Source organism: Salmo salar, chromosome ssa03, assembly GCF_905237065.1.
Source record: "Salmo salar chromosome ssa03, Ssal_v3.1, whole genome shotgun sequence".
Taxonomy (NCBI): Eukaryota; Metazoa; Chordata; class Actinopteri; order Salmoniformes; family Salmonidae; genus Salmo; species Salmo salar.
Genome location: NC_059444.1, coordinates 11,153,431 through 11,176,093, shown reverse-complemented (window position 1 = coordinate 11,176,093; position 22,663 = coordinate 11,153,431). Strand labels below are relative to the sequence as shown.

Below are 22,663 nucleotides of genomic sequence, written 5' to 3'. Positions count from 1 at the left end.
GGACCCGGGAAGACAGGATAAAGAGGCTGTCTATGGACCCGGGCAGACAGGATAGAGAGGCTGTCTATGGACCCAGGCAGACAGGATAGAGAGACTCTCTATAGACCTGGGCTGACAGGATAGAGAGGCTGTCTATGGACCCAGGCAGACAGGATAGAGAGACTCTCTATAGACCCGGGCTGACAGGATAGAGAGGCTGTCTATGGACCCGGGCTGACAGGATAAGGAGGATCTCTATGGACCCAGGCAGACAGGATAGAGAGGCTGTCTATGGACCCGGGCTGACAGGATAGAGAGGCTGTCTATGGACCTGGGCAGACAGGATAGAGAGACTCTCTATGGACCCGGGCTGACAGGATAGAGAGGCTGTCTATGGACCCGGGCTGACTACGGCTGAAAAACCTGACAAGCTACACTGAGCAAAAATATAAACACAACATGTAAAGTGTTTCTCCAATGTGTCACAAGCTGAAATAAAACATCCCAAAAATGTTACCTATGCACAAAAAGCTTATTTCTCACAAATTTTGCACACATTTTTTTTTACATCCCTTTTAGTGAATAATTCTCCTTTGCCAAGATAATCCATCCACCACATGATCATTACACCGGTGCACCTTGTGCTGGGGACAATAAAAGGCCACTGTAAAATGTGCAGTTTTGTCACACAACACAATGCCACAGATGTCTGAAGGTTTGCCAGAGCATTGAATGTTCATTTCTCTACCATAATCCACCTCCAATGTAATTTTAGAGCATTTGGCAGTACGTCCAACCAGCCTTACATCCGCAGACCACATGCATGGCGTCGTGTGGGCGAGCGGTTTGCTGATGTCAATGTTGTGAACAGAGTGCCCCATGGTGGCGGTGGGTTTATGGTATGGGCAGGCCTAAGGTACGGAAAACGAACACAATTGCATTTTATCGCCCATTCAGTATGTTTGGGATGCTCTGGATCGATGTGTACGACAGCGTGTTTCAGATCCCGCCAATATCTGGCAACTTCACACAGCCATTGAAGAGACACCATTCCACAGGCCACAATCAACAGGCTGATCAACTCTGTGAAGGAGATGTGTCGCGCTGCATGAGGCAAATGGTGGTCACACCAGATACTGACTGTTTTCAAAGCCATGCCCCCACTTGTTTTTTTAAGGTATCTGTGACCAACAGATGCATATCCATACTCCAGTCATGTGACATCCATAGATTAGGTCCTCATTGATTTATTTCAACTGACTGATTTCCTTATATTAACTGTAACTCAGTAAAATCTTTGAAATTGTTGCATTTCTATTTTTGTTCAGTATTAGAAGGTATTAGATCTTTGCCACTTTGATACAGACTTTAGACTTCAGCTCCTTTAACCATAGGAGTGTTATGGGCAGAGTGGCATAGATGTATTTTACACCTTGGTCCCAAAAACACTTTAATCATATACTATTTCAAATAATAAAATAAAAACTTAAGCTGAGCATGATTGAGTTTGCCTGGCACAATGAGACCACTAGAATAGACGTAAAAAAAAACAACCATGCCTATCTGGGACTATTGTCAGTCTAAAGAAAACACAAAAAATAATTTCAAAATGGAATGATTTCAAATAGTATTCAAACCCAGGCCTGGATTTAAGAGGTATTTTGTAATTGTCTCTTAGCTCTGCAGCGCTGTAGTAAACGTAGGCTTACAGACCATATCTGGGAGGAGTAAATAGTTGTATTTGATTTTCAATACACACGGTGGAAATAGGACTGTGGGCTTTCTGAGGAAATACAAATCAAGCGATTGCGGTGAAGAAGTGAAATGAAGCCACATACACAGAAACAAACTCTGGGACCCAAATGATAGTAGGAAAACACAGCATGTTTTTCTCCCTTTCTCTGCTCCCCCCCCCCCCCCCCATCTGAGGGAAATAAGACAGGGTTTCTCCCAGTGTAGCTTCCTGCGCACGTGCCACGGTGGAGCTCCAAACATCCAGTCTCTGTCGCTACAATCAATTTCTCCCGACGTGCGGGAGAGACGAGGGAGGGAGAAAGAAGGAGAGGGAGAGAAAATGAGAAGCTGAGTCTTCACGCTGCCTTATAAAGTAGGGCAGGAGTGTAGTCACGGCGGTGTGTGTGTGTGTATCAGGTCGTGTGTGTTTGTGTGTGTGTGTGTGTGTGTGTGTATCAGGTCGTGTGTGTTTGTGTGTGTGTGTGTGTGTGTGTATCAGGTCGTGTGTGTTTGTGTGTGTGTGTGTGTGTGTGTGTGTGTGTGTGTGTGTGTGTATCAGGTCGTGTGTGTTTGTGTGTGTGTGTGTGTGTGTATCAGGTCGTGTGTGTTTGTGTGCGTGTGTGTGTGTATCAGGTCGTGTGTGTGTGTGTGTGTGTGTGTGTGTGTGTGTGTGTGTGTGTGTGTGTGTGTGTGTGTGTGTGTGTGTATCAGGTCGTGTGTGTGTGTGTGTGTGTGTGTGTGTGTGTGTGTGTGTGTGTGTGTGTGTGTGTGTGTGTGTGTGTGAGTGTGTGTGTGTGTGTGAGAGAGAGAGTGTGCAGAGAGGCACCACAGTGACGCGTGGTTGGGTAGAGAGGAGGGTGATGCCATCATCTGCCGGCCGCCAAGGGCAAATTCTACACACACACTGATTCTTACATTTGATATTGAATTGCAACCTTTGATTTGGCATCAAAGTCAATGTATTTTCTCAGCAGAGCTGACTTATTCGTTGGCCCCTTATTCACTGGAGTCTCAAATGGCACCCTATTCCCTACATAGTGCACTACTTTTGACAGGCTCTGGCCAAAAGTAGTGCACTAGGCAACAGGGTGTAATTTGGGATTGCTGCACACTGAGCCGTCGTGTCCACCGTCGTCAGAAGATAAATCATACAGAGAAAAGAAACACCAAAATGCCCCATAATGGAGAAAACGGGGAACTGTGATCCAAAAAAATCTGTTCTATTGGTTCCATGGCATGTCACACAGTAGTGGGCTTATTCAAAGCTCCGTAAAATCCTAACCTGGGACGTGTGTTCAAACACAATGCTATGACTAGGGTAACAGCCGTTGCCATTCCAAAAGGGTGTGAATACAAAAGCCAGGGAGGCAAAAGACTGACACAAACAGTGGTATTACTACAGTTTAGTGGCTCAAGGGTTAAAGGTCACTGAGAAGAAACACACCCGTTCTTTTCTCACCATAGTGTCCAGTTAAAATCCAGAGCAGTCAGTGGGCGGGACTACTGCCCATCCACAAATTAAGGACACCTGTCTCAGCCAATGGGTGGTTTCTATGGCCTTTGATTGACAGCTGTCCATCACACTCACCGGCGGCGCAGTCCTCCTCGTCCGCCCCGTTTTCGCAGTCCCGCTCGCCATCGCATCGCCACGACAACGAGACACACTTGTTGGTGGACCCGCCACAGTCAAACTTCTCCGGAGAACACGTCTGTTTGCCTGGAGGGGAGAGAGGGAGATTACTTTTTAGGCTGTGTTCCATTCCAACACGTTGCACCCTTCCCTGCTGCCCTCACTCACTCCACTTGGCAGATCTGAGAGGCTTGGGTAGGTGGGTTAGAGCTTGGTGGGTTAGAGCTGGGTGGGCTAGTGGAAGGTAGTGTCATGACGTTGGACTGATGGGGGAGGTTTATGACCCCCATAAATACCTTTCCCCTTTTTCCTCTCTCTACTCTACCGATGTGACTCTAGTAAAGCCTTTGTTAACATTGAGAGAGAGTCTGGTGACATCAAAAGGTGGGAAACGGAACCAGATTTCGGTAATTCCAACCAGTTGAAAATATGTGTTGGTACTTAAAGAATATGATGTCAGATCACTTGTCGTCTGAGACATTATTACTGATGACAGGACGACATAAACTGTATCTTGGAAAGTCTACACATTCTAGTTATCAGATTCACATGGAATTGTTGTAAAATTTAAATGTTTAAATATGAGACTATTTGTGAAAAGATGAAATGTAATTTTAGCTCCTAAATGAGAGAACGGTTTATCATAGAGAAACTCAGCTCACTCAGAGGCCGCGCCCAAGTGAACAGACATGGGTTGTATAAACTATGAAACACGCCCTTCTTTCACCACTATATAAACCCGTTGACGAAAATGTAACTTCCTGTTCCAAGGACGTGTGGACTCGAGGTCCCCACGTTGAAAGGACAATGACCACCTACAGAACTAAGCCAACATCAGCAAGAACCTGACGAAATTAACATCGAATTTCAATGTGAAGGTGACGACCTACAGAGGTAGGTGGGTTAGAGGTAGGTGGGTTAGGGGTAGGTGGGTTAGAGGTAGGTGGGTTAGAGGTAGGTGGGTTAGGGGTAGGTGGGTTAGGGGTAGGTGGGTTAGAGGTAGGTGGGTTAGAGGTAGGTGGGTTAGAGGTAGGTGGGTTAGAGGTAGGTGGGTTAGAGGTAGGTGGGTTAGGGGTAGGTGGGTTAGGGGGTAGGTGGGTTGGGGGTAGGTGGGTTAGAGGTAGGTGGGTTAGAGGTAGGTGGGTTAGGGGTAGGTGGGTTAGGGGTAGGTGGGTTAGGGGTAGGTGGGTTAGAGGTAGGTGGGTTAGAGGTAGGTGGGTTAGGGGTAGGTGGGTTAGAGGTAGGTGGGTTAGAGGTAGGTGGGTTAGGGGTAGGTGGGTTAGGGGTAGGGTGGGTTAGAGGTAGGTGGGTTAGAGGTAGGTGGGTTAGAGGTAGGTGGGTTAGAGGTAGGTGGGTTAGGGGTAGGTGGGTTAGAGGTAGGTGGGTTAGAGGTAGGTGGGTTAGGGGTAGGTGGGTTAGAGGTAGGTGGGTTAGAGGTAGGTGGGTTAGAGGTAGGTGGGTTAGGGGTAGGTGGGTTAGGGGTAGGTGGGTTAGAGGTAGGTGGGTTAGGGGTAGGTGGGTTAGAGGTAGGTGGGTTAGGGGTAGGTGGGTTAGGGGTAGGTGGGTTAGAGGTAGGTGGGTTAGAGGTAGGTGGGTTAGGGGTAGGTGGGTTAGAGGTAGGTGGGTTAGAGGTAGGTGGGTTAGGGGTAGGTGGGTTAGAGGTAGGTGGGTTAGGGGTAGGTGGGTTAGAGGTAGGTGGGTTAGGGGTAGGTGGGTTAGGAGTAGGTGGGTTAGAGGTAGGTGGGTTAGAGGTAGGTGGGTTAGGGGTAGGTGGGTTAGAGGTAGGTGGGTTAGAGGTAGGTGAGTTAGAGGTAGGGGGTTATGGGTAGGTGGGTTAGAGGTAGGTGGGTTAGGGGTAGGTGGGTTAGAGGTAGGTGGGTTAGAGGTAGGTGAGTTAGAGGTAGGGGGTTAGAGGTAGGTGGGTTAGGGGTAGGTGGGTTAGAGGTAGGTGGGTTAGAGGTAGGTGAGTTAGAGGTAGGGGGTTATGGGTAGGTGGGTTAGAGGTAGGTGGGTTAGGGTTAGGTGGGTTAGGGGTAGGTGGGTTAGAGGTACATCAAGAGAGTGTGCGAGCCCTAGTATCCTCACAGACACAACGATGACGCTACTACCATGATGCTTATATCTATCCAATCTAGGGTCCAGGGTGTAGGTGTTGATATGGAATCCAATCCTGGGTCTAGGGTGTAGAGGCTAGGTGTTGATATGGAATCCAATCTAGGGTCTAGGGTGTAGAAGCTAGGTGTTGATATGGAATCCAATCTAGGGTCTAGGGTGTAGAAGCTAGGTGTTGATATGGAATCCAATCTAGGGTCTAGGGTGTAGAGGCTAGGTGTTGATATGGAATCCAATCTAGGGTCTAGGATGTAGAGGCTAGGTGTTGATATGGAATCCAATCTAGGGTCTAGGGTGCAGAGGCTAGGTGTTGATATGGAATCCAATCCTGGGTCTAGGGTGTAGAGGCTAGGTGTTGATATGGAATCCAATCTAGGGTCTAGTTTGTAGAGGCTAGGTGCTGATATGGAATCCAATCCTGGGTCTAGGGTGTAGACGCTAGGTGTTGATATGGAATCCAATCCTGGGTCTAGGGTGTAGAGGCTACGTGTTGATATGGAATCCAATCTAGGGTCTAGGGTGTAGAGGCTAGGTGCTGATATGGAATCCAATCCTGGGTCTAGGGTGTAGAGGCTAGGTGTTGATATGGAATCCAATCCTGGGTCTAGGGTGTAGAGGCTAGGTGTTGATATGGAATCCAATCCTGGGTCTAGGGTGTAGAGGCTAGGTGTTGATATGGAATCCAATCCTGGGTCTAGGGTGCAGAGGCTAGGTGCTGATATGGAATCCAATCTAGGGTCTAGTTTGTAGAGGCTGGGTGCTGATATGGAATCCAATCCTGGGTCTAGGGTGTAGACGCTAGGTGTTGATATGGAATCCAATCCTGGGTCTAGGGTGTAGAGGCTACGTGTTGATATGGAATCCAATCTAGGGTCTAGGGTGTAGACGCTAGGTGTTGATATGGAATCCAATCCTGGGTCTAGGGTGTAGAGGCTACGTGTTGATATGGAATCCAATCTAGGGTCTAGGGTGTAGACGCTAGGTGTTGATATGGAATCCAATCCTGGGTCTAGGGTGTAGAGGCTACGTGTTGATATGGAATCCAATCCTGGGTCTAGGGTGTAGAGGCTAGGAGTTGATATGGAATCCAATCCTGGGTCTAGGGTGCAGAGGCTAGGTGCTGATATGGAATCCAATCCGGTTATCCAATACTCTCAGATCTACAGGAATAGACTAGGGTGTATAGAAGGGTTTAGGGTCTAACAGACTAGGGTGTATAGAAGGGTTTAGGGTCTAACAGACTAGGGTGTATAGAAGGGTTTAGGGTCTAACAGACTATGGTGTATAGAAGGGTTTAGGGTCTAACAGACTAGGGTGTATAGAAGGGTTTAGGGTCTAACAGACTAGGGTGTATAGAAGGGTTTAGGGTCTAACAGACTAGGGTGCATAGAAGGGTTTAGGGTCTAACAGACTAGGGTGTATAGAAGGGTTTAGGGTCTAACAGACTAGGGTGTATAGAAGGGTTTAGGGTCTAACAGACGAGGGTGTATAGAAGGGTTTAGGGTCTAACAGACTAGGGTGTATAGAAGGGTTTAGGGTCTAACAGACTAGGGTGTATAGAAGGGTTTAGGGTCTAACAGACTAGGGTGTATAGAAGGGTTTAGGGTCTAACAGACTAGGGTGTATAGAAGGGTTTAGGGTCTAACAGACTAGGGTGTATAGAAGGGTTTAGGGTCTAACAGACTAGGGTGTATAGAAGGGTTTAGGGTCTAACAGACTAGGGTGTATAGAAGGGTTTAGGGTCTAACAGACTAGGGTGTATAGAAGGGTTTAGGGTCTAACAGACCAGGGGCTATAGAAGGGTTTAGGGTCTAACAGACTAGTGTGTATAGAAGGGTTTAGGGTCTAACAGACTAGGGTGTATAGAAGGGTTTAGGGTCTAACAGACCAGGGTGTATAGAAGGGTTTAGGGTCTAACAGACCAGGGGCTATAGAAGGGTTTAGGGTCTAACAGACTAGGGTGTATAGAAGGGTTTAGGGTCTAACAGACTAGGGTGTATAGAAGGGTTTAGGGTCTAACAGACTAGGGTGTATAGAAGGGTTTAGGGTCTAACAGACTAGGGTGTATAGAAGGGTTTAGGGTCTAACAGACTAGGGTGTATAGAAGGGTTTAGGGTCTAACAGACTAGGGTGTATAGAAGGGTTTAGGGTCTAACAGACTAGGGTGTATAGAAGGGTTTAGGGTCTAACAGACTAGGGTGTATAGAAGGGTTTAGGGTCTAACAGACCAGGGGCTATAGAAGGGTTTAGGGTCTAACAGACTAGTGTGTATAGAAGGGTTTAGGGTCTAACAGACTAGGGTGTATAGAAGGGTTTAGGGTCTAACAGACCAGGGTGTATAGAAGGGTTTAGGGTCTAACAGACCAGGGGCTATAGAAGGGTTTAGGGTCTAACAGACTAGGGTGTATAGAAGGGTTTAGGGTCTAACAGACTAGGGTGTATAGAAGGGTTTAGGGTCTAACAGACTAGGGTGTATAGAAGGGTTTAGGGTCTAACAGACTAGGGTGTATAGAAGGGTTTAGGGTCTAACAGACTAGGGTGTATAGAAGGGTTTAGGGTCTAACAGACTAGGGTGTATAGAAGGGTTTAGGGTCTAACAGACTAGGGTGTATAGAAGGGTTTAGGGTCTAACAGACTAGGGTGTATAGAAGGGTTTAGGGTCTAACAGACTAGGGTGTATAGAAGGGTTTAGGGTCTAACAGACTAGGGTGTATAGAAGGGTTTAGGGTCTAACAGACTAGGGTGTATAGAAGGGTTTAGGGTCTAACAGACTAGGGTGTATAGAAGGGTTTAGGGTCTAACAGACTAGGGTGTATAGAAGGGTTTAGGGTCTAACAGACTAGGGTGTATAGAAGGGTCTCTTGTTGTGATGTGTGTTTTAACCTATATATATATTATTTTTTAATCCCAGCCCCCGTCCCCGCAGGAGGCCTTTTGCCTTATGGAAGCAGTCATTGTAAATAAGAATATGTTCTCAACTGACTTCTCTAGTTAATTAAATGTTAAATAAAATAAAGATGTTGTTCTCTAGCCTCAACCCTTAACGGACATGACAGGAACAACACAGCAGGTGTACCAGTTGGCAGCAGAGAACATCTTATTCTGAGAAAACCCAGGTCTTTACCCAGTGGTAAAGAGAACCCAGGTCACTAACCACAGCAGTGGTAAAGAGAACCCAGGTCACTAACCACAGCAGTGGTAAAGAGAACCCAGGTCACTAACCACAGCAGTGGTAAAGAGAACCCAGGTCACTAACCACAGCAGTGGTAAAGAGAACCCAGGTCACTAACCACAGCAGTAGTAGAGAACCCAGGTCACTAATCACAGCAGTGGTAAAGAGAACCCAGGTCACTAACCACAGCAGTGGTAAAGAGAACCCAGGTCACTAACCACAGCAGTAGTAGAGAACCCAGGTCACTAACCACAGCAGTAGTAGAGAACCCAGGTCACTAATCACAGCAGTGGTAAAGAGAACCCAGGTCACTAACCACAGCAGTAGTAAAGAGAACCCAGGTCACTAACCACAGCAGTAGTAGAGAACCCAGGTCACTAACCACAGCAGTAGTAGAGAACCCAGGTCACTAACCACAGCAGTGGTAAAGAACCCAGGTCACTAACCACAGCAGTAGTAGAGAACCCAGGTCACTAACCACAGCAGTAGTAGAGAACCCAGGTCACTAACCACAGCAGTAGTAAAGAGAGAGAGAAAGAGGGAGAGAGAGAGAAAGGGAGAGAGAGAGAAAGAGAGAGGGAGAGAGAGAGAAAAGGAGAGAGAGAGAAAGAGAGGGAGAGAGAGAAAGAGCGAGAGAAAGAGCGAGAGAAAGGGAGAGAGAAAGAGAGAGAGAAAGAGAGAGAGAAAGAGAGGGAGAGAGAGAAAGAGCGAGAGAAAGAGCGAGAGAAAGGGAGAGAGAAAGAGGGAGAGAGAGAGAGAGAGAGAGAGAAAGAGAGAGGGAGAGAGAGAAAGAGCGAGAGAAAGAGCGAGAGAAAGGGAGAGAGAAAGAGGGAGAGAAAGAGAGAAAGAGAGAGGGAGAGAGAGAAAGAGGGAGAGAGCAAGAGAGCGAGCGAGAGAGAGTGGTTGAAAAAGGGAGGGAGAGAGAAAGAAAGTGTAAAAATAGCTATCCTATCCTCTAACCGATGGCCCTTTGATTAACTACACACTCAATCCCCCTCCGTCGCTAACAAGGGAATCAAATACCAACCGCGTGCTCAAGTCGCTCAACACTAAGACAAGGTAGTGATTGATTCGATTATGCTTGTAACTTGTGACTTCCACAAGCTGTCGCTATAGTTGTGGCTAATGTGTTTTGTTCGAGAAAGGGGCCCTAAAGGCCAAATAAAAGCCAATTAGTCAGAGGCAGAGGCAGAGTGACATTTGCGTCGCAGTTGTTTACCGGTGGAGTGGCAAATGAAGACTCAACATCTCCACTTTTATGACACAGGAACTAATAGGAATTTTGACATTTGTAGTACAATAGTTGGCTCATTGACACTGAAGTTTCTATGATGTGAGTTTGTTTGATGTTTCTGTGATGTGAGTTTCTTGTTTTGATCTGTATGGTCTCACATGTAAGTGCAGGTAACTGCCAAAAGAATGGAAACACTTGAATAAATGAGCAATACAAACTTTATTGAAAGCAGCTGCTTCCACACAGGTGTAGTGAGTTAATTAAGCAATTTGCATCCCATCATGCTTAGGGTCATGAATAAAAATGCTGGGCAGGCCATTATTTTGGTTACCATGGTTATGCCCCCATAGGATGACAACACCCCCATCCACAGGGCACGAGTGGTCACTGAATGGTTTGATGAGCATGAAAACGATGTAAGCCATATGCCATGGCCATTTCAGTCACCAGATCTCAACCCAACTGAACACTAATGGGAGATTCTGGAGCGGCGCCTGAGAGCGTTTTCCACCACCATAAAAAAAAACACCAAATGATGTATTTTCTCATGGAAGACTGGTGTCGCATCCCTCCAATAGAGTTCCAGACACTTGTAGAATCTATACCAGGGTGCATTGAAGCTGTTCTGACGGCTCCTGGTGACCCAACACCTTAAGACACTATATGTTGGCGTTTCTTTTATTTTGTCAGTTACCTGTACAGTATGGTGTGTATTTCAGAGCATTTTGACCCATAGATGTCTCTCCCTTCACGGTCTTATGTGATATATTGTTACATCACTGCTGTCTTATGTGATTGTGCAGTTTCTTCTACACCAGTGCTTCCCAAACTCGGTCCTGGGGATCCCACTGGGTGCACGTTGTGTTTATTACCCCTAACACTACACAGCTGATTCAAATCAGCTTGATGATTAGTTGATTATTTGAATCAGCTGTGTGGTGCTAGGGACCAAAAAAAAAGAAAACGTGCACCCCTTGGGGTCACCGAGGACTGAGCATGGGAAACGCTGGTGTAGATAGATCATATATTAAACCTTTTTCTTGTTACGCGTTTTGCCGTTTTGTCCAGCATGTCTCACCATAAAAAAAGGAGATTGTAACCAGAGCTGGGTTCAAAATAGTATTAGTGTTTTTCCTTAAACACATTCGCTGTGCTTGATTGAGTTTGCCTGGCGCAATGGAACTAATAGACTAGTTCCAAAAGTGCAAACCCTGCCCATTTGGCGCTCAGGCAGGCTCAATCAAGCACTTAAAATATTGGAAAAAACAAATACTATTTGAAATCAGGTCTACACTACAGCCCTACAAGGCAGCCAGAGAGTCAGCCAATGGGTCGTACTGCCTGGTGATAGAGAGGTTGAGAGAGTAACTTGGCCCAGGCAGCTGAGCAGAAGAAATGGCACCAAATGCTCAGACGACACTAAGTCACGGGCAAATTTACTGCTTCATTAAGCAGGGCTAGCATAGCCACGTCCCTCTCTGTGAATTATGGCTTAGGTACAAGAACGCTAGCTCGCTTGCTAAGCTACAGTGAGCATATCAGCCATGGTTAGCTACCACGGCTAGCATTCTACTGTATCTACTGTAGCTTAATTAAGCTAGGCTAGCGTAGCCACACCCTCTCTGTGAATTATGGGTCAGGTACAGGAACGCTAGCTAAGCTACAGTATCAGCCTGCAACATTACCTACCATTAGCATAACTAGCATTAGCATACTACTGTATTCATGGCTCATGCAGCTTACTCACAGTGAATAAGGCATTGTTGTTTACCACAATATGTGTATCGTCTGGGTTCAAATGCAGGTCGTCATGGGGGATGTGGCATGAATCAGTACACGTGAAGACTACATGTGAAGACATGTTATTATGACGCTAATACATTGGCACTGATATGTACAGTACACATGAGCAATGAACTGTGAAAACATGTTACTTCCAGCTAATGTGAAGTAAGCAATAAAAAGAAAGAAATGCTCACACACACACACACACACACACACACACACACACACACACACACACACACACACACACACACACACACACACACACACACACACACACACACACACACACACACACACATACACACACACACACACACACACAATCCCAATGAAAAATACATCTTTGCATAACTAAAATCCTCTCCGTTATTCAGTCAGTAGACTCAGTCATATTACTCATTACCTCTAACAGTGAAACATCTCGATGAGGTTGAAGCTCAATATCTACAAAGAAACGACCGTCTGAGGCTGTTTTCATTAACCCCCCCCATAGAACTATCCATAATCCTCTGTGGTTATGTCATTCAACATCTAAAATGGACCAAAATGGTTTTATTAAACCAGATGTCTATCGATAGACAGTATGTGTATCTTCAGGTATCAAAGGCTTCTTTCGGAAAAGCTGCACAGAAGCTTATACTGTGTGCTCGCTATCTTTCCTGCAGCTGTACACAGCTGTCACTCTAACATGTCTGCTGCATGTGTCATATCATATGGAAATAAGAATTTGTTCTTAACTGACTTGCCTAGTTAAACAAAGGTTTAAAAAAATAAAAATAATAATAAATAAAATCAAGCAATGGTGGATATTATCAACAGTCAGTGCTTGAAGTAGAATTAAAAAAGGCACTGGCACTAATTTTATGTGCCAGGACTCATTCAAATTTTACAGTACCAGTGTTCATATTTGAGAATTAATATTCTGTAAAGGGTGCAAGTACTCCAGTAGAAAATTTGAGGTGCCGGTACTCTGTACTCGGCCCTGTCTAAAAGCCTCACCCTCTTTTTCTCTTTTTCAGGCCCAATTCAAGAACTGCCAACAGTCATCTTGAACCGAGCTCAAAGGGGATAGAAAAAAATACAAGTTAGACCTTTTAGCCAATGGTGATTCATCCCTAAGGGCAGAAGGAGTCCTGGGACTAAGGAAAAAACTTAAGACTGAGTGAGTGAGTGAGTGAGTGAGTGAGTGAGTGAGTGAGTGAGTGAGTGAGTGAGTGAGTGAGAGAGAGACAGAGAGAGAGAGAGAGAGAGAGAGAGAGAGAGAGAGAGAGAGTGACCAAGTGTGTGAGTGGACTTGCAGATAGTGGATTTTCGGATAACCAAGTCAGCTTAATTGCCATTCACTTGGGGACAAATCCTCAAAATGTTTACTGGGGTCTCGATTCAGTCTGTAAAACTGAAGCGTTTCAGATTGCGCGATAGAAATGTAAAGGTCATTTCTGATTGAGTCGACATACACAGAGTTCACCGTGAATGCAGTCTCCGCTAAAGCGGGAACATTGCCTTTAAATTTAAAATCAGGCTGTAAAGCTGAACTTCCTGGATGTGGATTGAATAGAGCTCTAACTCCTGAAGACATGGGAGACCTTTCTGCTCTTCTGACATGGGAGTCCTTTCTGCTGTTCTGACATGGGAGACCTTTCTGCTGTTCTGACATGGGAGACCTTTCTGCTGTTCTGACATGGGAGTCCATTCTGCTATTCTGACATGGGAGACCTTTCTGCTGTTCTGGAACAGTGAACAAGAGAACAGATCAGTATTTCTACAGTAATAAATACACAAGACGGGGAGTATACGGTATCTGTTGATCCTCTGTAATTCCACTTTACATCGCTAGGAAAACAATTTCAAGTGAATCTCCACAGAGAGCCATTTATTTTTTAGTACTTTTGAGTAACTAACCCGCTCAGCCAAAGCCCCAGCCTTAATCTTTCATGTGTCAGTGTAACGCTACTCCAGTGTGTAATTATGAGACAACTCACTGCACTACAATGATCTAGGCTGGCACAGATCTAGGGCTTTTCTGTCTGTGTACACAGATATACAGTGAGGGAAAAAAGTATTTGATCCCCTGCTGATTTTGTACGTTTGCCCACTGACAAAGAAATGATCAGTCTATAATTTTAATGGTAGGTTTATTTGAACAGTGAGAGACAGAATAACAACAAAAAGATCCAGAAAAACGCATGTCAAAAATGTTATAAATTGATTTGCATTTTAATGAGGGAAAAAAGTATTTGACACCCTCTCAATCAGAAAGATTTCTGGCTCCCAGGTGTCTTTTATACAGGTAACGAGCTGAGATTAGGAGCACACTCTTAAAGGGAGTGCTCCTCATCTCAGCTTGTTACCTGTATAAAAGGCACCTGTCCACAGAAGCAATCAGTCAATCAGATTCCAAACTCTCCACCATGGCCAAGACCAAAGAGCTCTCCAAGGATGTCAGGGACAAGATTGTAGACCTACACAAGGCTGGATTGGGCTACAAGACCACCGCCAAGCAGCTTGGTGAGAAGGTGACAACAGTTGGTGCGATTATTCGCAAATGGAAGAAACTGTCAATCTCCCTCGGCCTGGGGCTCCATGCAAGATCTCACCTCGTGGAGTTGCAATGATCATGAGGAAGGTGAGGAATCAGCCCAGAACTACATGGGAGGATCTTGTCAATGATCTCATGGCAGCTGGGACCATAGTCACCAAGAAAACAATTGGTAAAACACTACGCCGTGAAGGACTGAAATCCTGCAGCGCCCGCAAGGTCCCCCTGCTCAAGAAAGCACATATACACGCCCGTCTGAAGTTTGCCAATGAACATCTGAATGATTCAGAGGAAAACTGGGTGAAAGTGTTGTGGTCAGATGAGACCAAAATGGAGCTCTTTGGCATCTACTCAACTCGCCGTGTTTGGAGAAGGAGGAATGCTGCCTATGACCCCAAGAACACCATCCCCACCGTCAAACATGGAGGTGGGAACATTATGCTTTGGGGGTGTTTTTCTGCTAAGGGGACAGGACAACTTGCATCAAAGGGACGATGGACGGGGCCATGTACCGTCAAATCTTGGGTGAGAACCTCCTTCCCTCAGCCAGGGCATTGAAAATGGGTCGTGGGTGGGTATTCCAGCATGACAATGACCCAAAACACACGGCCAAGGCAACAAAGGAGTGGCTCAAGAAGAAGCACATTAAGGTCCTGGTGTGGCCTAGCCAGTCTCCAGACCTTAATCCCATAGAAAATCTGTGGAGGGAGCTGAAGGTTCGAGTTGCCAAACGTCAGCCTCGAAACCTTAATGACTTGGAGAAGATCTGCAAAGAGGAGTGGGACAAAATCCCTCCTGAGATGTGTGCAAACCTGGTGGCCAACTACAAGAAACGTGATTGCCAACAAGGGTTTTGCCACCAAGTACTAAGTCATGTTTTGCAGAGGGTGTCAAATACTTATTTCCCTCATTAAAATGCAAATCAATTTATACAATTTTTTGACATGCGTTTTTCTGGATTTTTTTGTTGTTATTCTGTCTCTCACTGTTCAAATAAACCTACCATTAAAATGATAGACTGATCATTTCTTTGTCAGTGGGCAAACATACAAAATCAGCAGGGGGTCAAATACTTTTTTCCCTCACTGTAGAGGAAAAGAAAATGAGAGAGAGAGAGAGAGAGAGAGAGAGAGAGACAGAGAGAGAGACAGGGAGAGAGAGAGAGCCAGGGAGAGAGAGAGAGACAGAGAGACAGAGAGACAGTCACAGAGAGAGATACAGGGAGACAGAGACAGAGAGAGAGAAACAGAGAGCGACTGGGAGAGAGAGAGAAAGCGAGACACAGAGAGACAGAGAGAGAGACAGAGAGAGAGAGACAGAGAGATAGAGAGAGCGAGAGACAGAGACAGGGAGAGAGACTGAGAGAGTGAGACAGGGAGAGAGAGACAGAGCGAGAAACAGAGACAGAGAGAGAGACAGAGAGAGAGAGACAGAGAAAGACAGATAGACAGAGAGAGACAGAGACAGAGACAGACAGAGAGACAGACAGAGAGACAGAGAGACAGAGACAGACAGAGAGACAAAAAGAACAGCATGCCTCATACCTCATCCAGCTTCAGTGTAATTGGAGCGTGGTGGAAGGTGTGTGCGCTGTACGTTAATTAGCATTAACAGATGTAAAACAGGGGATCTACTATCACGGACTGCAAACATACAGTAGTTCTCTGCCTGGCACCAACAGAAGACAAATACAAATTTCAAACAAACACCGTCCCTTCGCTAAATATGATGTAAATTACAGCACGAGGCGCCACTTTTTGGCATCTGGGCTACTGCTCGAAGTGTGAAGTTGTCATGGCAACACTTTATAGTTTAAGGAATGAGCGTCACATAGGGCTAGCCTTATTTGCAGCGCTAATTTGACGTTTTTTTTGTTATTGTCGAGCCTTCTGACACTTCTTTCACACTATATTTTTCAATTTGTAGTATATCAGAAGTTCAATGTTTCTTGCTAAATGACATTCTGAATGAATTCTCATAGTTCTACTGAAAGTCCATCAAAATCAGTACAGAGCGTTCGCTAATAATGACACAACAGGTTGACGAGTTCAACAAGGAGATGAAACTTGTTATTTTGATAAAGAGATGTTCACCGTGGCATAATGAACAGGTTTCCTGTCTCTCATGGTGCCTTTTAGTACAGTACACAGAAACACAGATGGCTCTCCAGTCGCTCGCTTCCCCATCCATTTTAATGCGACTGTGACCATGGGAGCCGCTCTCTGAGGGCCAGCTGTGTATGATCTCTTACCTTTTCAGGAAAAAGCCATTCAGGACGTCCTAATGTGGACACCATCATGTGGACTACGAGTTAGAAATAGTACATTTGTTCCATTCTCAACCTTGAGAGGAATGACATGTATGTCTCCATTTTGAAAGAGGAGTGTAAATGGCTGGTTCATGTACAGCTGTCTAACCAAGAGTAACAAGGCAACAGTAAACATGTCATCCCCCACAAATGATGCAGTGCCCCAACTTGGGACAATTAGTGACAATTATTAAAACAATGTTCAAACTGATGTTGGGTGGATTAATGAGAGAACGAAAAACAATCACGTTTTACTAATGGTCTGTTTTATTCTATTTTTACCGTTATTTTACCAGGTAAGTTGACTGAGAACAGCAACGACCTGGGGAATAGTTACAGGGGAGAGAAGGGGGATGAATGAGCCATATGGAATTACAGATAGTCTACACAGCGTTTCAAAATGGTCACCTTTTTATGAATGGGAGGAGCTTAAGGATCCTTATGGGAAACGTGTTTCTCATGAGGAGATGCATATATGTATAAAAATGTCATGGGCGTAGCTCAAACGAGACAGGAAATATTCTTATTCAAAGTTTGGAATATCAGTTGATTACTATGGAGCCCCCCTTTTGGGCCAATCAGTGTAACTTTGTAAATCCCGGATCTCTATGGCTAGATGCATCATTCATGCAAGTTTGGTCAAAATCGGGGCAAGAGTTGTCTGAGATATTGTGTGTAACTAATGTAAGATCGAGACAGATCTCCTCCTCCATCATCGTGGGGGACAATCATTTTCTGTACAGTAGCCATGGAAACCAAGTGTATTGGTTTAACCCTGCTGCCAATACATCATGAATCCATAAGTGATTCATGTACATTGAATGGAGAGTTATAGTATTTGAACATGAGTTGTAGGCTAGCCCTCCTCTTGTACTACATGAGCATACAGACAAGATTGAATCACCTGTATTGGTTTATTATTCAGCTCTCTTTGTCAAGAGCAAAAAAATAAAAATGTAATGACTTTGATAAAGAACAGGCCCACAGATTTTGGTGCCCAAATCTGTGGGCCTCAATCTCAAAGATTTTACCATCGACTGCAACGTTATATGAATAAAATACATTTAGGATTTCCATTTAAATAGGCTTTTTTTATATTGTGATCTCTATCTCCGTTCTAGCCCACACAAAGACAAAATCTCTCCCTTATTCATATTTAATTGGATTTCCAATGCAAACATGTTATCCTTTGGAGGTCCCTGTCTCTTTCTCTAACTCACCCTCACACAAACTTTTTGAGGGTGACATTAACATTAGCGACTTGTCGGCTGTTCTGTGCTGCATACATTATTCATGAGATAACGGCTCACACACACGCCCACAACCTGATAAAGCAAAATAAACAAAATTAGTAAAATATTTTTCTAAGATTAAATGAGGTTTTTCCAATTCCTTTTCTGCTGTGGTAAATGCATGCAAATTCCTTTTAAATAGCGAGCTCAATGACATACTTTGTAGGCCTGTGCGATCAACCAATCACAAGATTAAAACATGAATGGGTACCAGTGTTGTAGTATTCAGATTGCACTGGTCTCAGTCCTGACTCGGACACGAACCCCCCTTGGTCTCAGTCCTGACTCGGACTCGAACCCCCCTTGGTCTCAGTCCTGACTCGGACTTGAACCCCCCTTGGTCTCAGTGTTGACTCGGACACGAACCCCCCTTGGTCTCAGTGTTGACTCGGACTCGAACCCCCCTTGGTCTCAGTCCTGACTCGGACTCGAACCCTCCTTGGTCTCAGTGTTGACTCGGACTCGAACCCCCCTTGGTCTCAGTCCTGACTCGGACTCGAACCCCCCTTGGTCTCAGTGTTGACTCGGACTCGAACCCCCCTTGGTCTCAGTCCTGACTCGGACTCGAACCCCCTTGGTCTTGACTTGTCTGGAATAGCTGTGGTCTCGGTCTTGACTCAGACAAAAACACAGTGCATTCGGAAACAATTCAGACCCCTTGACTTTTTCCACATTTTGTTACGTTATAGCCTTATTCTAAAATGGATTAAATCGTTTTTTTCTCTCATCAATCTAAACACACCCCATAATGACTAAGCAAAAACAGGTTTGCAGAAATGTCACATTTACATAAGTATTCAGACCCTTTACTCAGTATTTTGTTGATCGGGTTCAAGTCCGGGCTCTGACTGGGCCACTCAAGGACATTCAGAGACTTGTCCCAAAGCCACTCCTGCGTTGTCTTGGCTGTGTGCTTAGGGTTATTGTCCTGTTGGAAGGTGCCCCTTCGCCCCAGTCTGAGGTCCTGAGCTCTCTGGAGCAGGTTTTCATCAAGGATCTCTCTGTACTTTGATCCGTTCATCCTTCCCTCAATCCTGACTAGTCTCCCAGTCTCTGCTGTTGAAAAACATCACCACAGCATGATGCTGCCACCACCATGCTTCACCGTAGGGATGGTGCCAGGTTTCCTCCAGACATGACGCTTGGCATTCAGGCCAAAGAGTTCAATCTTGGTTTCATCAGACCAGAGAATCTTGTTTCTCATGTTCACAGAGTCCTTTAGGTACCTTTTGACAAACTCCCGACGGGCTGTCATGTGCCTTTTATTGAGGAGTGGCTTCCGTCTGGCCACTCTACCATAAAGGCCTGAATGGTGGAGTGCTGCAGAGATGGTTGTCCTTCTGGAAGGTTCTCCCATCTCCACAGAGGAACTCTAGAGCTCTGTCAGAGTGACCATCGGGTTCTTGGTCACCTCCCTAACCAAGGCCCTTCTCCCCTGATTGCTCAGTTTGGCCGGGCAGCCAGCTCTAGGAAGAGTCTTGGTGGTTCCAAACTTCTTCCATTTAAGAATGATAGAGGCCACTGTGTTCTTGGGGACCTTCAATGCTGCAGAAATGCCTCGACACAATCCTGTCTCGGAGCTCTACGCATAATTCCTTCGACCTCGACCTCATAGACAGATGTGTGCCTTTCCAAATCATGTCCAATCAATTGACTTTACCACAGGTGGACTCCAATCAAGTTGTAGAAACATCTCAAGGATGATCAATGGAAACAGGATGCAACTGAGCTCAATTTTGAGTCTCATAGCAAAAGGTCTGAATACTTATGTAAATAAGTTATTTCTGTTTTTATTTATTTTTTACTAATATTTCTAAAAACCTGTTTTCAGTTTGTCATTATGGGGTATGAATGATGAGGAAAATGTTTTATTTAATCCATTTTAGAATAAGGCTGTAACCTAACAAAATGTGGAAAAAGTCAAGGGGTCTGAATACTTTCCAAATACACTGTAGCTCCGGTATTGGTTTTGGCCCAGACTCGAATAGCTCTGGTATTGGTTTTGGCCCAGACTCGAATAGCTCCGGTATTGGTTTTGGCCCAGACTCGAATAGCTCCGGTATTGGTTTTGACCCAGACTCGAATAGCTCCGGTATTGGTTTTGACCCAGACTCGAAAAGCTCCGGGCTTTGTTGAATCGGGTCTCGTCTACAACTCTGGCTGGTACAACAGAAACAAGTGCTGACTGTAAATGTCAATCAGATACATTTAGAATAACATCTTAATGCAATTCTTCCAAATGATCTGCTTGAAAAGACAATGAGCTTGTCTCCAGGCCACACTACTTTCCATGACTCACGTGAAATGGAATAGTTCAGAACCCCTTTGATTTCCCACTCCCCAAACCTGTGGCCCAGCTCAGTCCAGACAAGCCGCAAAAACGTCTCACCTCGCCCTTCCCCTCCTCCCTGATGAGCACGAGTGGATGGGGAGAGGAGGGAAATCGGTCTCAGCCAGTCTGACATTGCCTAAATGAAAGTATGAAAGCGCTGCCCCTTCCCCCCTTCTTCTCTAAGAGCTTGGCAGTGATCAGACTACACCTCTAAGGCCTTGGCAGTGATCAGGCTACATTTCTAAGAGCTTGGCAGTGATCAGACTACACCTCTAAGAGCTTGGCAGTGATCAGACTACACCTCTAAGGCCTTGGCAGTGATCAGACTACACCTCTAAGGCCTTGGCAGTGATCAGACTACACCTCTAAGAGCTTGGCAGTGATCAGACTACACCTCTGCCTCTCCAACATCAGACGCTGGTCTAGTGGGGAAGTGTGTGGGAGAGGCGAAGCGAGCCGAGGCGAGGGCCCTCGCTGGTGGCGTGAGTGAGAGGCGGCTGAACCGGTGCCCAAGTGGAGTAGCAGGGAAAATTACAAACACAGAGTCTCGGCTTCAAAAGCCAAATTAGATGCTGTCTGGCTGGCTGGCGCATCGGAGCGGAGAGAAGCGGAGCTGCATAATATTCAGATAGGGTGTGAGTGTGAAGAATTGAGCTGTAATTATTCAGCCTTTTAGCCTTTCTAGTGCAGAGGTCTGATGATCTGAACAGTAGTTGGTTAGGACCTTAATATGCTCTCTGGACCTATTGACGCTAGGACTATGAATCATACTTTGGTACCAATATCTCTAGGAATGTTTTGAAGAGCATCAATCTGACGAAGTTCCAAGAAACAGACAAATAGGAGCAGAGAGAGGTAGAGGGATAGAGCAGAGTGAGGTAGAGGGATAAAGCAGAGTGAGGTAGAGGGATAGAGCAGAGTGAGGTAGAGGGATAGAGCAGAGTGAGGTAGAGGGATAGAGCAGAGTGAGGTAGAGGGATAAAGCAGAGTGAGGTAGAGGGATAGAGCAGAGTGAAGTAGAGGGATAGAGCAGAGTGAGGTAGAGGGATAGAGCAGAGTGAGGTAGAGGGATAGAGCAGAGTGAGGTAGAGGGATAAAGCAGAGTGAGGTAGAGGGATAGAGCAGAGTGAGGTAGAGGGATAGAGCAGAGTGAGGTAGAGGGATAGAGCAGAGTGAGGTAGAGGGATAAAGCAGAGTGAGGTAGAGGGATAGAGCAGAGTGAAGTAGAGGGATAGAGCAGAGTGAGGTAGAGGGATAGAGCAGAGTGAGGTAGAGGGATAGAGCAGAGTGAGGTAGAGGGATAGAGCAGAGTGAGGTAGAGGGATAAAGCAGAGTGAGGTAGAGGGATAGAGCAGAGTGAGGTAGAGGGATAGAGCAGAGTGAGGTAGAGGGATAGAGCAGAGTGAGGTAGAGGGATAAAGCAGAGTGAGGTAGAGGGATAGAGCAGAGTGAAGTAGAGGGATAGAGCAGAGTGAGGTAGAGGGATAGAGCAGAGTGAGGTAGAGGGATAGAGCAGAGTGAGGTAGAGGGATAGAGCAGAGTGAGGTAGAGGGATAAAGCAGAGTGAGGTAGAGGGATAGAGCAGAGTGAGGTAGAGGGATAAAGCAGAGTGAGGTAGAGGGATAGAGCAGAGTGAAGTAGAGGGATAGAGCAGAGTGAGGTAGAGGGATAGAGCAGAGTGAGGTAGAGGGATAGAGCAGAGTGAGGTAGAGGGATAGAGCAGAGTGAGGTAGAGGGATAGAGCAGAGTGAGGTAGCGGGATAGAGCAGAGTGAGGTAGAGGGATAGAGCAGAGTGAGGTAGAGGGATAGAGCAGAGTGAGGTAGCGGGATAGAGCAGAGTGAGGTAGAGGGATAGAGCAGAGTGAGGTAGAGGGATAGAGCAGACAGAAAGAGAAGTCAGGGTAAATGCAGCGTCACTGAATAGGTACAGTTGAAGTCGGAAGTTTACATACACTTAGTTTGGAGTCAATAAAACTCGTTTTTCAACCACAAATTTCTTGTTAACAAACTATAGTTTTGGCAAGTCGGTTAGGACATCTACTTTGTGCATGACACAAGTAATTTTTCCAACAATTGTTTACAGACAGATTATTTCACTTATAATTCACTGTATCACAATTCCAGTGGGTCAGACGTTTACATACACTAAGTTGACTGTGCCTTTAAACAGCTTGGAAAAAAAAAAAAAAATGATGTCATGGCTTTAGAAGCTTCTGATAGGCTATTGACATAATTTGAGTCAATTGGAGGAGTACCTGTGGATGTATTTCAAGGCCTACCTTCAAACTTAGTGGCTCTTTGCTTGACATAATGGGAAAATCAAAAGAAATCAGCCAAGACCTCAGAAAAACACTTGTAGACCTCCACAAGTCTGGTTCATCATTGGGAGCAATTTCCAAACGCCTGAAGGTACAATGTTCATCTGTACAAACAATAGTACGCAAGTATAAACACCATGGGACCACGCAGCCGTCATACCGCTCAGAAAGGAGACGCGTTCTGTCTCCTAGAGATGAATGTACTTTGGTGCGAAAAGTGCAAA

At 45.5% G+C, this 22,663-nt stretch overlaps 1 protein-coding gene across 3 annotated transcripts in view; it reads right to left on the bottom strand.

Moving 5' to 3' along the window:
* LOC106598404 (low-density lipoprotein receptor-related protein 8) overlaps positions 1-22,663 on the bottom strand; it is a 238,186-nt gene that overhangs the window by 134,704 nt on the left and 80,819 nt on the right. For all 3 annotated transcript variants that reach the window (XM_014189447.2, XM_045714492.1, XM_014189454.2), the window contains exon 4: positions 3,302-3,430. In XM_014189447.2, the coding sequence (XP_014044922.1) occupies positions 3,302-3,430 (129 nt within the window). The remainder of the gene's footprint in view (positions 1-3,301; positions 3,431-22,663) is intronic.